The sequence below is a fragment of the Entelurus aequoreus genome, linkage group LG22 (genome assembly GCF_033978785.1).
Source record: "Entelurus aequoreus isolate RoL-2023_Sb linkage group LG22, RoL_Eaeq_v1.1, whole genome shotgun sequence".
NCBI lineage: Eukaryota > Metazoa > Chordata > Actinopteri > Syngnathiformes > Syngnathidae > Entelurus > Entelurus aequoreus.
The window spans coordinates 29001180-29019431 of record NC_084752.1 but is presented as its reverse complement, the minus strand read 5'-3'; the positions used below and the strand labels follow the sequence as shown (position 1 = coordinate 29019431).

The window sequence follows — 18252 nt, the reverse complement described above, 5'->3', positions numbered from 1 at the left end:
CTGGAAAGCATTAACCGTGTATTTACATGTCCACGGTTTAATAGTATTGTTGATTTTCTATCTATCCTTCCAGTCAGGGCTTTATTTTTTGTTTCTATATGCAGTTAAAGCACGATGCCATCACGTTAGCTCGTAGCTTAAGCATTTCGCCGATGTATTGGCGTGGAGATAAAAGGCACTGAATGTCCATTTCGCGTTCTCGACTCTCATTTTCAAGAGGATATAGTATCCGAGGTGGTTTAAAATACAAATCCGTGATCCACAATAAAAAAAGGAGAGTGTGGAATCCAATGAGCCAGCTTGTACCTAAGTTACGGTCAGAGCGAAAAAAGATACGTCCATCACTGTCTCTCAAGTCCTTCACTGTAACGTTCCTCATCTACGAATCTTTCATCCTCGCTCAAATTAATGGGGTAATCATCACTTTCTCGGTCCGAATCTCTCTCGCTCCATTGTAAACAATGGGGAATTGTGAGGAATACTAGCTCCTGTGGCGTCACGCTACTTCCGGTACAGGCAAGGCTTTTTTTTATCAGCGAGCAAAAGTTGCGAACTTTATCGTCGATTTTCTCTACTAAATCCTTTCAGCAAAAATATGGCAATATCGCGAAATGATCAAGTATGACACATAGAATGGATCTGCTATTCCCGTTTAAATAAAAAAAAATCATTTCAGTAGGCCTTTAAGTTGCTGGCCCCACGACCCGACCTCGGATAAGCAGACGAACATGGATGGATGGATGGATATTTAGGAGCAGCAAACAACCCGAGACAAGATAGAAGTCTACTTTGGCAGATAACGCCATCTTATCGTTGAATTGCATCAGGGATGTTTTATTCAAACACATGCAGGCATGTGAGGACATTTAGTATCTAAAGTTTATATGTTACTAACAAATTGTTTGTCCAAAAATTGATAATAATAATAAAGTACGCCAGTGACGGGACTGTATGTACTGATTACACAGACTGTGGGTTTAAACAGCCCATTCAAACTATCCAAACTAGTTTTTAATGGTAACGCAAACATTTTAAGCGGCTATTTCCGGGTTGGGGAGGAGATCTTGCCCCAAGTGGAGGAGTTCAAGTACCTTGGAGTCTTGTTCACGAGTGAGGGAAGAGTGGATGGTGAGATCGATAGGCGGATCGGTGCGGTGTCTTCAGTAATGTAGACGCTGCATCAATCCGCTGTGGTGAAGAAGGAGCTGAGCCGGAAGGCACCGGTCGATCTACGTTCCCATCCTCACCTATCGTTATGAGCTTTGGGTTATGACCGAAACGACAAGATCACAGGTACAAGCGATGGAAATGAGTTTCCCCCGCCGGGTGGAAAGGCTCTCCCTTAGAGATAAGGTGAGAAGCTCTGCCATCCGGGGGGAGCTAAAAGTAAAGCCGCTGCTCCTTCACATCGAGAGGAGCCATATGAGGTGGTCCGGGCATCTGGTCAGGATGCCACCCGAATACCTCCCTAGAGAGATTTTTAGGGCACGTCCGACCGGTAGGAGGCCACAGGGAAGACCCAGGACACGTTGGGAAGAGTATGTCTCCCGGCTGGCCTTGGAACGCCTCATGATCCCCCGGGAAGGAGCAACGACGAAGAAGCTGGGGAGAGGGAAGTCTGGGCTTCCCTGCTTAGGCTGCTGCCCCCGCAACCTGACCTCGGATAAGCGGACGAAGATGGATGGATGGATGGATATTTAAGAGCAGCAAACAACCAGAAATAAGATAGAAGTCTACTTTGGCAGCTAACGCCATCTTCTGTTTGAATTGCATCAGGGATGTTTTATTTAATCACATGCAGGCATGTGAGGACATTTAGTATCTAAAGTGTATATGTTACAAATTGTTTGTCCAAAAATAGATAATAATAAAGTATGCCGGTGACGGGACTGTATGTACTGACAGAAGGTGGGTTTTAACAGCCCATTCAAACTAAGGTGCATGGCAGAGAAGCAAAACTCACTTCTGCTGGTCAAAAAACCCAAACTAGATTTAATGCCAACATATAAGGCGGCTATTTGATTGTATTCTTCCATAAAATGTACATTAATACAACACATCATAAAATGAATCATCTTGGCATTCGCCTGTCACTTGCAGGTGCTGCACAGAGCTAACAACCCCTTACATTTATTATTTACTACAATCAGAATGTACAACACAACCACGCGAAACAAAAAGCTCCCAATATGAATATTTTTTTTGGGGGGGAAACAGCACGCAAGTGAGTTATATTCACATGTGAGTTATTGTTGTGTATTTACATGTGCTGTCATCTACATGACAGTCAATAGCTCAACTGCACATCAACCTGCATTGTCTGCGCTGTAAAGACGATACTATCTACAATAAATAACACATTGAAGGTTAAAGCTGTACCTCCTTCTTCTTTTGTCCTCCTCCAGACGGCAGACACAGCACCAGGAGGAAGAATATAGCAAGAACCGGCATGTTAGCAACGGATTTCACCCCAACAGACGCCATGACTGAAAGATGCTTTAGCCGCAAGACACGTCTCTGGGTAATGATTGGAGGCTTGTTTGACCAATCAGTGCAAAGACATTTCGCAAAGACTCCTGGGTATTGTAGTTTTTTTACACCTATGTGGTATTACACTGCTGAACACATCGTTTTAAGCTGTTTTTTTAATGCAAATACAGCAAATACAGGGATGGCGTGGCACGGTTGGGAGAGTGGCCGTGCCAGCAACCTGAGGGTTCCTAGTTCGATCCCCAGCTTCTACAAACTTAGTCACGTCTGTTGTGTCCTTGAGCGAGACACTTCCCCCTTGCTCCTGATGGGTCGTGGTTAGGGCCTTGCATGGCAGCTCCCGCCATCAGTGTGGAATGTGTGTGTGTGAATGTGTGTGTGAATGAGTGTGTGAACGTGCGTGTGAATGGGTGAATGTGGAAATAGTGTCAAAGCGCTTTGAGTACCTTGAGGGTAGAAATTTGCCATTCACCATACAGAGACATACTTAATCCACATTGTGATAAATACTCGGGCTTTATTCATTAAGAAATCAAGTAATATATTTTAAATAAGTAAAAAATGAATAACCATTTTCATATAGGTATTAAAGGCCTACTGAAACCCACTACTACCGACCACGCAGTCCGATAGTTTATATATCAACGATGAAATCTTAACATTGCAACACATGCCAATACGGCCGGGTTAACTTATAAAGTGCAATTTTAAATTACCCGCTAAACTTCCGGTTGAAAACGTCTATGTATGATGACGTTTGCGCGTAATGTCAATGGTTGAAGCGGAAGTATTCGGACACATTGTATCACAACACAAACAGCTCTGTTTTCATCGCAAAATTCCACAGTATTCTGGACATCTGTGTTGGTGAATCTTTTGCAATTTGTTTAATGAACAATGAAGACTGCAAAGAAGAAAGCTGTAGGTGGGATCGGAGTATTAGCGGCTGGCTGCAGCAACACAACCAGGAGGACTTTGACTTGGATAGCAGACGCGCTATCCGACGCTAACCGCCGACCGCCTCGATGATCGGGTGAAGTCCTTCGTCGCGCCGTCGATCGCTGGAACGCAGGTGAGCACGGGTGTTGATGAGCAGATGAGGGCTGGCGTAGGTGGAGCGCTAATGTTTTTAGCATAGCTCTGACGAGGTCCCGTAGCTAAGTTATCTTCAATGGCGTCGTTAGCAACAGCATTGCTAGGCTTCGACAGGCGGCACAGCATTAACCGTGTAGTTACAGGTCCAGTGTTTGATTCGGTGTCTCCTGATAGTAGTATTGTTGATCTTCTGTCTATCCTTCCAGTCAGGGGCTTACTTATTTTGTTTCAATCTGCATTTAAGCACGATGCTATCACGTTAGCTCTGTAGCTAAAGTGCTTCACCGATGTATTGTCGTGGAGATAAAAGTCACTGTGAATGTCCATTTCGCGTTTTCGACTCTCATTTTCAAGAGGATATAGTATCCGAGGTGGTTTAAAATACAAATCCGTGATCCACAATAGAAAAAGGAGAAAGTGTGGAATCCAATGAGCCCTTGTACCTAAGTTACGGTCAGAGCGAAAAAAGATACGTCCTACACTGCATTCTAGTCCTTCACTCTCACGTACCTCATCCACGAATCTTTCATCCTCGCTCAAATTAATGGGGTAATCGTCGCTTTCTCGGTACGAATCGCTCTCGCTGCTGGTGTAAACAATGGGGAAATGTGAGGAGCCTTTCAACTTGCGACGTCACGCTACTTCCGGTACACGCAAGGCTTTTTTTTATCAGCGACCAAAAGTTACAAACTTTATCGTCGATGTTCTCTACTAAATCCTTTCAGCAAAAATATGGCAATATCGCAAAATGATCGAGTATGACACATAGAATGGATCTGCTATCCCCGTTTAAATAAATAAAAATCATTTCAGTAGGCCTTTAAGAATCATAGATAAAGCTTTGCTTTAATAATGGTCAGGAAATGTGCAGCTGTTTTTTTTTTTAGTGCTTGGCATTTATTGTGTTTTTAATTACGTATAAATAATGATTTAAAAATGAACATATGTGGGACAAATTACACTATAAGATCAAAGGACACAATACTTATTACATATAAATAATACATGATAAATGAGTTATACTTGTATAGCGCTTTTCTACCTTCAAGGTACTCAAAGCGCTTTGACAGTATTTCCACATTCACCCATTCACACACACATTCACACACTGATGGCGGGAGCTGCCATGCAAGGCGCTAACCAGCAGCCATCAGGAGCAAGGGTGAAGTGTCTTGCCCAAGGACACAACGGACGTGACTAGGATGGTAGAAGGTGGGGATTGAACCCCAGTAACCAGCAACACTCCGATTGCTGGCACGGCCACTCTACCAACTTCGCCATGGTGAATAAGGTATTTTATTGAGCAGACAATAAGATTGATTTTGTGTCAACAGCTTCTTTTAGCTTTTCAGCTGCATCAGAGCTGTAACAGAAGAGCCATCACTACACTGCTTTTGCTTTTCACAAAACCCAACAGTCGCTGAAAAGTGCCACCATGCGTGCTTCGAAACAGCAATCCAGCATCCTTGAAGTAATCACACAATGTATTGCACTTCACTTGCACTTGTAAAAAATAATGTTTGGACATTGATTTTATTTTACAGTTGAAGTAAATGTCCAAAATGTGCAACTTCAACTATTTTTTAGGGAGTATTCATCCATCTATCCATCCATTTTCTACCGCTTGTCCCTTTTGGGGTCGTGGGGGGTGCTGTAGCCTATCTTAGCTGTATTTGGGTGGAAGGTGGGTTACACCCTGGACAAGTCGCCACCTCATCACAGGGCCAACACAAATAGACAGACAACATTCACACTCACATTCACACACTAGGGCCCATTTAGTGTTGCCAATCAACCTATCCCCAGGTGCATGTCTTTGGAAGTGGGAGGAAGCCAGAGTACCCGGAGGGAACCCACGCAGTCACGGGGAGAACATGCAATTTCCACACAGAAAGATCCCGAGCCCGGGATTGAACTCAGGACTACTCAGGACCTTCGTATTGTGAGGCACATGCACTAACCCCTGTTCCACCGTGTTCATATTAGGCCAATTAAATCCGGATGTAACTTGGGGATTGTTTATTTCTTTCTATTTTTTTAACCTAAAACTTGAACACATGAACAACATAATATCTTTTACAAAACAGATACAGAAGTAATTGATAAATACATTATGAAGAAATTACGAGACAAATCAGTTCACAACTTAAAAAACATGATTAAAAAAAACAACAACAAAAAAAACATCAGGCTACAGAACTCTAATTCTAAGAACTATTCAACTAAAATGTCATATTTTAGTTGATGGCGTAGTGGGTAGAGCGCAGTGACGTGCAGTCAGGGGAGGCAGGGCCTCAGGTGCCATCATGGAAAGAAAAAAAATGTAAAAAGAAAAAAAATATATTAAACTGTTATATGTATCCAGTGATTATACTATAAAGTTATTTTCCATTTAACTTCACCAGTTTTAGATTATTTTTATTCAAAATCGCTGAATTTTCACATTTGCGGTTCAAATACTGAGAAGAGACTTGCGGTGAGTCACCAGCCAGTTGAGCCTCGCCATGGATTGCGCAATGACTCGGCTAACTGCTGCAGTGAGACCGTATTGCTATATGAATTATATTACAAATTTCCATAGTTTAGTTAGCTGAGGTATATAATTTACAGAGTATTTTGTCAACAACTGTATGTGTGTAACGTATTTCTTGTGCTGAGCAATCATAAAACGGCTGCGAAGACGCACTGGGTGAGGCTCGCAGTAATCCCGCCTCCTGGTTGTAGAGGGCGCTAGTGATCCCATAGATCATTCTTGCGATTACTCGGCTGCAGAAGAAGTGACAACAAGCAGCAACAGTTAGCAGCGATCGTTTATTTTTTCCTCTCGCCTGGACTTTTAACATGGAGGATTACATATCTAAAATAAAACAGTTTTCTAAACTGGACTTTCAATCGAAGCAGGAGGTAATATTTAAAGGAAGATCTCCATCGAGACAGAGATACTTTTAAAACTGAAGAAAGAAAAGGAAAGACTTCTATAAACAAGTTATCGATGCTTTTGTTCAAAAGGAGCGGCGCATGGACTTCATTTATAAGTAAAGGTAAGACCATAATAACGTTTTTTTTAATTAAATGTGCTTTTTTGTGTGCTACAGTTTGTATGTGTAAAGTTAAAGTTAAGTTAAAGTACAAATGATTATCACACACAGTAGGTGTGGTGAAATTTGTCCTCTGCATTTGACCCATCCCCTTGCTCACCCCCTGTGAGGTGAGGGGAGCAGTGGGCAGCAGCGGCTCCACGCCCAGGAATCATTTTTGGTGATTTAACCCACAATTCCAACCCTTGATGCTGAGTGCCAAGCAGGGAAGAATGCTGGTATGAGCTTTTAAACATAACCCGTTAACTGCTGCCAATCAAATGGTGAATAAGATACTCTTTAGGGTTCATATGTTTGTAAATCTGACTGTGATGAAGTCAGTGCCTCACCAGCCATGAACCTCACCGCACGTCACTGGTAGAGCGGCCGTGCCAGAAACCTGAGGGTTGCAGGTTCGCTCCCCGCCTCTTGACATCCAAATTGCTGCGGTTGTGTCCTTGGGCAGGACACTTCACCCTTGCCCTGGTGCCGCTCACACTGGTGAATGAATGATGAATGAATGATAGGTGGTGGTCGGAGGGTCCGGAGGGTCCGTAGGCGCAAACTGGCAGCCTCGCTTCCGTCAGTCTACCCCAGGGAAGCTGTGGCTACGAAAGTAGCTTACCACCACTAGGTGTGAATGAATGATGGGTTCCCACTTCTCTGTGAGCGCTTTGAGTATCTAATAATAGAAAAGCGCGATATAAAATCTAATCCATTATTACTATTATTATTTTCACAAAGCAAATGGGGCCAGACTTTTACCTTAAAGGGGAACCTCATTTTTGGGGGGAATTTTGCCTATCATTCATAATCCTTGTGTGAGACAAGCACACATATGTTGGTTTTTTTTGGCAGCTAGCAAACGTCACCTAACAATGGAGGTAAATTAATTTATTCTATTCTGTATATAAAAAAAACATCCAAAAACCTCCAGCGTTTTATATACATGCTCTAAGTTTATATTCAATGTAGTAACAGGCACATTCATAATATGTCATATTTACGTATTTTGGTCATTTTAAGCGGCGTATTAATTTTACAGACGCATCACAACGTTCGCTATTTCCTTCAACAACAACAACTACTCATGGCAGACTTCATGAGAGCCAAAAACATCTACTTTGGGACAAATGTGGCCTAGTGGTTAGAGTGTCCGCCCTGCGATCGGTAGGTTGTGAGTTCAAACCCCGGCCGAGTCACACCAAAGACTATAAAAATGGGGTCCAATACCTCCCTGATTGGCACTCAGCATCAAGGGTTGGAATTGGGGGTTAAATCACCAAAACATATTCCCGAGCTGCTCACTGCTCCCCTCACCTCCCAGGGGGTGATGCAGAGGACACATTCCACCACACCTAGTGTGTGTGTGACAATCATTGGTACATTAACTTTAACTTAAAGTTAAAGTTAAAGTACCAATGATTATCACACACACACAAGGTGTGGCAAAATTATTCTCTGCGTTTGACCCATCACCCTTGATCACCCCCTGGGAGGTGAAGGGAGCAGTGAGCAGCAACGGTGGCTGCGCCCGGGAATCATTTTTGGTGATTTAACCGCCAATTCCAACCGTTGATGCTGAGTGCCAAGCAGGGAAGTAATGGGTCCCATTTGTATAGTCTTTGGTATGACTCGGCCGGGGTTTGAACTCACAACCTACCGATCTCAGGGTTGATCTAGAACCGTATATTTTTGAGCCGGTATATAAGAAGAATGAGCTGCAAGTTTTAAAGGCTGTGTGATAAACAGATCCAGCAGCATGTAGCACAATTACTAAGTGGTAAACAAGAAATACAAACTACAAACATAATAAAACAATCACTTACTGTACAATGTCTGCCTTTACTGTGATGCAGACTGATGGGATGTTTATATCGTCCCGAATTAATCATATTCCTCCTGCAGCGAAAATTTAAAAAAATACTGCCGCAAACAAACTTGTTCACCATCATTGTGTCTAAATTGATTCATGTCAAATTTTACCAACTTCTCGAGTTTATGGCCACAACATTCTGTTACAGTGAGAGACATGATTTAGACTTAGACTTAGACTTCCTTTTTATTGTCATTCAAATTTGAACTTTACAGTACAGAAAAGAACAACATTTTGCTGCATTAGCTCATGGTAGTGCAGGATAAAAAAGCAATAAGGTGCAGATATAAATAAATAAATGGGTTACTGTACAGATAAATATATTGCACTTTTTCATATGCATCCACCTTTATGGATGGTAGTTGAGGGGATAATTATGGTGCGTTCAAAAGTCTTACGGCCTGAGGGAAGAAGCTGTTACAGAACCTGGAGGTTCTGCTTCGGAGGCTGCGGAACCTCTTTCTTGAGTCCAGCAGTGAAAACAGTCCTTGGTGGGGGTGGGAGGAATCTTTGCAGATTTTCTGAGCCCTGGTCAGGCAGCGGCTTTTTGCGATCTCCTGGATAGAAAGAAGAGGAGTCCTGATGATCTTTTCCGCCGTCCTCACCACTCTCTAGAGAGACTTCCAGTCTGAGGCATTGCAGGCTCCAGTCCAGACAGAGATGCTGTTGGTCAGCAGGCTCTCTGTAGTGTCTCTGTAGAATGTGGTGAGAATGGGGGGGGGGCTGTGCTCTTTTCATCCCACGCAAAAAGTGCATGCGCTGCTGAGCTCAGGTGTGTAGGGACCAGGTTATATTGTCAGTTATCAGTTATCTGCACGCCCAGGAACTTGGTTTATAATCTAGAGTTAACGTTCACCAGCTCAGAGGCGATGCAGCAGCTCACCTGCTCAATATATCAATAGCTGGATAAGCTACTGACCTCTCTGTGACCACGGCGCTGATAAAAAATAGTTCCTCTGTGTTAGCGCTTATAACAACAGTATCGCTAATACTTGGTGAATATTCAGGTCACAGCATGTATACGGAGTATTGTCTGCGGTTTTTGGGCGTTTTACTCCCATTAGCTGCGTTGTAGTCACCTTGTACATCAAATCAAATCAAATCATTTATTTATAAAGCACATTTAAAATTTACCACAGGGGTAGCCAAAGTGCTGTACAATGGGCAGGTTAAAAATAATACGAGAACCGAGCAAACACAACACAACACAAACAGAACACGATAAAAAATAAATAAATAAAATATAAAAACATGAAAACATAAAAACAGGTTCACAGCAGGTGTATTATGGGGCGCCATTGCAGGATAGGTATCACTCAGTGTTAAAAGCCATGGAATAAAAGTATGTTTTTAAGAGAGATTTAAAAACAGGAAGAGAGGAGGCTTGTCTAACACTAAGAGGTAGGTCGTTCCAGAGCTTGGGAGCAGCAGCGGCGAAAGCTCTGTCACCTCTAAGCATGCCGTATATTACAAAAAAGAAGACATATGTGCTCGCAAGGTTGAAATGTCAACGCAAGGATCTGAGAATGTTTTTACAGTGGTTCAAGTTCCTCTATACAACAGGAAGCACTCTAGTGTTTTAAGGAATTTGCTGCAAAAATGTTTGTCTCCCAAGTTTTGAATGAAACTCGGGGGCTGTAATGGGGTCATTTTCGGGCCAGATTTCCACAGACATAGATATTTTAATATATGTGATGCTTCCGCAAACACGGGGGTCAGCAATCCGTGGCTCTACTTTAGCGCCGCTCACGTGGCTCCCAAAACCTCTTTAAGAGATGTGTGAAAATGGAAAAAGATGGAAAAAAAAAAATATTTTTTGTTTTAATATATTTTCTGTAGGACAAACATGACACAAATCTTCCTATTTGTTAGAAATCCCACTGTTTATGTTATACATGCTTAACTGATGAGAGTATTTGGCAAGCACCGGTTTGTCCTACTAATTTCAGCGATCCTTGAACTCATTGTAGTTTGTTTACATGTACAACTTTCTCCGATGCTGCCACAGAAAGACGTGTTTTATGCCACTCCTTCTTTGTCTCATTTTGTCCACCACATTTTTTATGCTGTGCGTGAATACACACAGGTGAGCTTTGTGGATTTTATTGATTTGCTGGAGTGCTTATCTGGCATATTTGGTCAATCCATGATGGCAAGCTAATCGGCGCTTACATGCTAAATAGGCTAACTGTATGTACATATTGCCTCGTTATACCTCGTTTGTAGTTATATTTGAGCTCATTTAATTTATGTCCTCTGTGTATTTAATTTATGTTTGCATGGCTCATGACACATTATCTGTATGTAATATTGGCTGCATTTCTCATAGTTGTTTGTGTGCCGTGTTGTTCCAGACCGCATGCAAAAGTTACCCAGCTCGCAAAGATTGTGATAAATCCATTAGAAGAAGACAGCCGGCCGTTTCTTTTAACTTGGACACACTCATATATACCATTGGCCATTCTGAGCCAGTCATTTCTAGAATTTATCTCATTCTGTGAGAAGCCTCCATTTTACTAATGATTTCCAATGTTGCAAAAATGTGTAGAATAAAAATTGAAATACAACATTTCCATCAAAGATTTGCGTCAGCCTTTGATAGTAGGCTAATATAGCTAATATAGACACTCACATCATGTGTTGCCTTCTTTATAACACTTTTATAAGGCTTTTAATTTTTTGCGGCTCTAGATAGATTTTTTTTTTTTTGTATTTTTGGTCCAATATGGCTCTTTCAACATTTTGGGTGGCCGACCCCTGCTCTAACATGTTATAAATGACAACTTTGCTTAATAAAAACATACAGAAGGACTCCAAGTCAGGAAAACTGCAGTAACACAGTGATGTACTACAATGTGAGCACTGAGCACTTCTCCAGCAGAATATTGGCAGAACAACCTAATCCCACCGTTCTATGTCAGAGCTGTCTATACAGACCAGCGACCCGGAAAAAAGGTGGATAAATCCTTGCTTTAAAAGGCTGTGTAAAAGGGGTTATTGCCAATCCTTCTCACGGCCCCTAGTGGCATATTCACATGATATGTATTCAATGCTAAGCTATGCTACAGTGTATTAACCAGCTTCCAACTCATGTTTGGCAGATTGACCTTGCACCTGGAAAGAAAAATAGGTTGTTGCTGCCTATGCTTTCACAAATGCCCACTTTCTAGGTGACAAAGTTAATAACATACACAGATGCACACATTGGCTTATTCTTCATATTTCCCATACTTCCATCAGAAAAAGCAAGTTAATTGCGTCACATTCTTCTGTTTTTGATGAACAGTGTTGGCCCTAAAGTGACTCAAATCAGTGTGGAACATTTGCATATGCAAGCAAGCAGTTTGCGGTACAATGCCAAGTATATGACAGACTGAATTAAGGGATTGAAAGTGTTTACGGTCGTCTCAAATGCAAGCCATGGGCAAGAGAGAGGGGGTGGGGTCGGTGAGGTCATAGAGCTGGCACAAGACCAGGGACCTCATGTATTAAGACTTGCATGAATTTGTGACTAAAAAACGGTGCATGTTGTACGCGACAACAAAAAACAACAACAGATATGTTCAAGTGTGTGCACCAGTGACATGCGGTGAGGTTCATGGCTGGTGAGGCACTTTGATTGCCACCAGTTAACGGGTTATATTTAAAAGCTCATACCAGCATTCTTTAAACATACAAACTGTAGCACACAAAAAAGCACATTTAATAAAAAAAAACGTTATTATGGTCTTACCTTTACTTATAAATGAAGTCCATGCGCCGCTCATTTTGAATAAAAGCATCATTAACTTGTTTATAGAAATCTTCCTTATCTCTCTTCAGTTTTAAAAGTCTCTCTGTCTCGATGGAGATATTCCTTTAATTATTACCTCCTATAATATAATATAATTCATATAGCAATACGGTCTCACTGCACAGCAGGCCAGCAGTTAGCCGAGTCATTGCGCAATCCATGGTGAGGCTCAACTGGCTGGTGACTCACCGCAAGTCTCTTCTCAGTATTTGAACAGCAAATGTGAAAATTCAGCGATTTTGAATAAAAATAATCTAAAACTGGTGAAGTTAAATGGAAAATAACTTTATAGTATAATCACTGGATACATACAACAATTTAATATTTTTTTTTCTTTTTACATTTTTTTTCTTTCCATGATGGCACGTGAGGCCCTGCCTCCCCTGACTGCACGTCACTGGTGTGTACGCGTTAATCCAAGCACATCTATTTTGTACATCCTAATCAACGTGGTACTGGCTGACCACTCCCTGTCCCCGCCCACATTTAAATATATGCATTTAAATTAGGTATGCGCCTGAGGTCCCACACCGCACCATCAGAAAACATAAAGATAATGAGCAAAACGGAGAAAAGGAAGGAATTCACAGAAAAAGAGTTGGAGGTACTCCTTGATGAAGTGAAGGCGCACCAAAAATATGTGGCAAAATCATCACAAAAGAGCAAATTTCAAACGGACTGTTTAGAGGAAGTACGAAGGAAGGCAAGATTGTTTTTATGAACATGTCTGCAATGCCTCCACGGTTTTATTTCAAATTTTCAGGACTTACGCAGATGCCAAATACGCATAAGCAAAACAAAAAGCTGGTTTTGCATAAAAGGGCCCGTTTAAACATAGAAGAACTATAAGAAATACAAAACAGGACATTAAACAGGACAAAAATTGTTACCCATTACCTCCCTGCTTGGCACTCAGCATCAAGGGTTGGAATTGGGGGTTAAATCACCAAAAATGATTCCCGGGCGTGGCCACCGGTGCTGCTCACTGCTCCCCTCACCTCCCAGGGTGTGATCAAGGGTGATGGGTCAAATGCAGAGAATAATTTTGCCACACCCAGTGTGTGTGTGACAATCATTGGTTCTTTAATTTTAACTTTAACATGACCTTCTGCAACAGGTCATGACACTTTTTGTTGAATTTTTACGGTTATACCGTATTTTTCTGACTGTAAGGCGCACTTAAAATGCTTTCATTTTCTCAAAACTCGACCCGGTGCGCCTAATGTGCGGAATCATTTTGTTTGTGCTTACCGACCTCGGAGCTATTTTATTTGGTACATGGTGAATTTATAAAGTGTGACCAGTAGATGGCAGTCACACATAAGATATACGTGTAAACTGCAGGATGACGCCAGTAAACACCACCAAAACTTTAAATGTTCCATTGAGAATATAGAACATTACACACGGCGCTCAAAAATCTGTCAAAATGTTTTTAGTACGACTTCGGTAAACTATGAAGCCGCACCGCTGGATGGATTGTCGGTGCATTAAACATACGCATATTATTATGGTGTGTGTATAAGGACCATAAATGGCACCTATTAGCAGACATTATCTGGCGTTTTGTTTCACAATATTATGCAAAACCAACTTTTCTTACCTTCTGGTACCTGCTGATCTGTATTTGGGATCTGCATAAGTACTGAAAATCTGCACGGTTCCGCCATTGTAGTCCGTGACGACACCATATTCGATAAGCTTCTTCTTTTTCTCTACCTTCTTGTTATGTAGTGGTCATATTCCGCTGTTGCCATTTGTAATATACAGTAGTGTAAAGTTCTTACTTATATCTGTCAGTAAACTCGCCATAAAAGCGCTAAAACATACCGGTGTACTAAGTTTACATTATTCACCCAAGAATCTTTAGTTATTAGAGTTCCGGTCGGACGGTTTTTCATGGGACACATTTCCGGCGTTGTTGTAGTTTCCGGATAAAAAGATGCTGCTCCGTTATTGATTTAAGTAAAGTCTGAATGTCATTTAAACAGTTTATACAGCTTTTGACACTTCTTCCACTCCCGTCCTTGCACGCTACACCGCTACAACAACGATGACGGGGAGAAGACGCTGTCGAAGGTGAGCCACGTAAATAAAACCGCTCACAAAACGGCGCATCCTGAAGAGACGCTCAGAAAGCGACTTGAAGATGATCTGTAAAACATAATCTATGCAACATTTTGACCAAAGAACCACCATTGATTGATTGATTGATTGAGACTTTTATTAGTAGGTTGCACAGTGAAGTACATATTCCGTACAATTGACCACTAAATGGTAACACCCGAATAAGTTTTTCAACTTGTTTAAGTCGGGGTCCACTTAAATTGATTCATGATACAGATATATACTATCATATATACTATCATCATAATACAGTCATCACACAAGATAATCACATTGAATTATTTACATTATTTACAATCAGGGGTGTGGAGGGGGGGGGTATGGACATCAAGTAGTGGACATAGAGAGAGAGAGAGAGAGAGAGAGAGAGAGAGAGAGAGAGAGAGAGAGAGAGAGAGAGAGAGAGAGAGAGAGAGAGAGAGAGATCAGAAGGCATAAGAAAAAGAAAAAGTATCTGCATTTGATTGTTTACATTTGATTATTAGCAATCCGGGGAGGGTGTTAGTTTAGGGTTGTAGCTGCCTGGAGGTGAACTTTTATTGCGGTTTTGAAGGAGGATAGAGATGCCCTTTCTTTTATACCTGTTGGGAGCGCATTCCACATTGGTGTGGCATAGAAAGAGAATGAGTTAAGACCTTTGTTAGTTCGGAATCTGGGTTTAACGTGGTTAGTGGAGCACCCCCTGGTGTTGTGGTTATGGCGGTCATTTACGTTAAGGAAGTAGTTTGACATGTACTTCGGTATCAGGGAGGTGTAGCGTATTTTATAGACTAGGCTCAGTGCAAGTTGTTTAACTCTGTCCTCCACCTTGAGCCAGCCCACTTTAGAGAAGTGGGTAGGAGTGAGGTGGGATCTGGGGTGGAGGTCTAGAAGTAACCTGACTAGCTTGTTCTGAGATGTTTGGAGTTTAGATTTGAGGGTTTTGGAGGTGCTAGGGTACCAGGAGGTGCATGCATAATCGAAAAAGGGTTGAACGAGAGTTCCCGCCAGAATCCTCAAGGTGCTTTTGTTGACCAGAGAGGAAATTCTTTAGAGAAATCTCGTTCGTTGGTTAACCTTTTTGATTACCTTGGTTGCCATTTTGTCACAGGAAAGGTTAACCTCTAGAATGGAACCTAGGTAGGTGACCTCATCTTTCCTGGTGATGACACTGTCACCTACTTTTATGTTGAAGTCATTGACTCTCTTAAGTTTGATGTGGGACCCAAACAGGATGGATTCTGTTACATGTTATGTAGACCAGGTCCCCTATGGGTCCGCGGACCGATTGGTACCGGGCCGCGCAAGAAATAATAATAAAAATAAATAAATAAAATATACACTACCGTTCAAAAGTTTGGGGTCACCCAAACGATTTTGTGGAATAGCCTTCATTTCTAAGAACAAGAATAGACTGTCGAGTTTCAGATGAAAGTTATCTTTTTCTGGCCATTTTGAGCGTTTAATTGACCCCACAAATGTGATGCTCCAGAAACTCAATCTGCTCAAAGGAAGGTCAGTTTTGTAGCTTCTGTAACGAGCTAAACTGTTTTCAGATGTGTGAACATGATTGCACAAGGGTTTTGTAATCATCAATTAGCCTTCTGAGCCAATGAGCAAACACATTGTACCATTAGAACACTGGAGTGATAGTTGCTGGAAATGGGCCTCTATACACCTATGTAGATATTGCACCAAAAACCAGACATTTGCAGCTAGAATAGACATTTACCACATTAGCAATGTATAGAGTGTATTTCTTTAAAGTTAAGACTAGTTTAAAGTTATCTTCATTGAAAAGTACAGTGCTTTTCCTTCAAAAATAAGGACATTTCAATGTGACCCCAAACTTTTGAACGGTAGTGTATATATATGGGTATATTTTTTAAATTAAATCAACATAAAAAAACACAATATATACATTATATATCAATATAGATCAATACAGTCTGCAGGGATACAGTCCGTAAGCACACATGATTGTATTTATTTATGGGAGAAGAAAAAAAAAAAAAAAACCCCATCCCCGGTCCGTGGGACAAATTTTGAAGCGTTGACCGGTCCCCAGCTACAAAAAGGTTGGGGACCACTGATGTAGACCACAAGGTAGTGTTTTACATTTAGAAAAAAAATCACAATATGACCCCTTTAATACGCCTTATAATCCAGTGCGCCTCTTGTATGAAAATATACGTGAATAGACCCGCTCATCGGCAGTGCGGCTTTTAATCCGGTGTGCCCTATGGTCGGAAAAATATGGTACTGCATACAGTATATGTGCTTGGGGCCCCGGTACAACATCCTCACTTTCCCCTCCACATGCGTATGAGTCAGGGAGAGCATTGAAGCGAGCACAACATCAGAATGGGAGGAAAAAAGGGAAGCGAGAGAAGGAGATTGTATGGATTGCAGGCGAGGTTAGGAAGGTTGATGAGAGACAGTGCGAGAACTACCAAGAGAGGAAAAACACAAAACAGAAAAAAAAAAAAAAAAACACCAAAGAAGTGAGCTGGAAAACAAGAGGAGGTGTAGAGAGAGTGAGCGAAACAGTCATTAATACGATGTTCGTTATCTCTCACTGGCTCCCTCTACAAATGTTCCTCTGTGTTCTCTGGAGTGCTGCTCGAGTCGGCCCACCGCTGTGTGTGTGCGCTCATCAAGTACATCATTTACATGTTAATGCATAATTGTATTACATCAGACGCAAGCCCATGACACTCGAGCTCCTTCATATGGTGAGCTACCAGAGTGTTGATCAGAAAGGGAAGATAGATGGCGACTTGTGAAAGTAAGATAAGGCCAAAGGTAGCAGGATTATAGGAAACACATGTCTTTCATGGAACTTTGTTACGGCCCGGGCGCACGTCAGTGGTTGTTTTTCCATTTAATCACCAGCAATCAACACATCTGAAGCTGATGATGAGACCTGCCTTCATAAGCCAGCACAACCTGCTATCCCGGGCCAGAACGTAGCTACCTGTCATGTACAGTAAGCCAAACCTATCTAGCTCTATGCTCTCTCTGTGTTTTCTCCCCCGCCGTGTTTCACTTGTCTCGTATTTTCCTTGTCGTCATCCAGCAGCAGTTCTTTCGTTCCCGCGTCACGAGATGTGTGTCTCGTCTCCCCGTATTCCCTCTGGTTCTCTGGCTAATTCTTAGATCTCGACCTACCACCCGGACACGGACGCTGACGCCTCGCTATTGCCCCCGACTACCTGCCTGTTTCGCGGACCTTCGAGCCTGCCTTACTCCCTGCGAGATTTCCGCTTCTCGCTCAACACGCCCGGTAACACACAACAGTTAATTCACACACATAGTCACACACCACACGCATCTTGGATTAGTACACACACTTCATATATATAGTGTATATACACTACCGTTCAAAAGTTTGGGGTCACCCAAACAATTTTGTGGAAAAGCCTTCATTTCTAAGAACAAGAATAGACTGTCGAGTTTCAGATGAAAGTTCTCTTTTTCTGGCCATTTTGAGCGTTTAATTGACCCCACAAATGTGATGCTCCAGAAACTCAATCTGCTCAAAGGAAGGTCAGTTTTGTAGCTTCTGTAACGAGCTAAACTGTTTTCAGATGTGTGAACATGAATGCACAAGGGTTTTCTAATCATCAATTAGCCTTCTGAGCCAATGAGCAAACACATTGTACCATTAGAACATTGGAGTGATAGTTTCTGGAAATGGGCCTCTATACACCTATGTAGATATTGCACCAAAAACCAGACATTTGCAGCTAGAATAGTCATTTACCACATTAGCAATGTATAGAGTGTATTTCTTTAAGGTAAGACTAGTTTAA

The 18252-nt window shown here is 41.8% G+C and overlaps 1 protein-coding gene across 1 annotated transcript in view; it reads right to left on the bottom strand.

Moving 5' to 3' along the window:
* tusc3 (tumor suppressor candidate 3) overlaps positions 1-2508 on the bottom strand; it is a 199285-nt gene extending 196777 nt beyond the window's left edge. Inside the window, exon 1 of the mRNA XM_062033676.1 lies at positions 2380-2508. Within this exon, the coding sequence (XP_061889660.1) occupies positions 2380-2484 (105 nt within the window). The 5' untranslated portion in view covers positions 2485-2508. The remainder of the gene's footprint in view (positions 1-2379) is intronic.
* Between the last annotated feature and the right edge of the window lie 15744 nt (positions 2509-18252).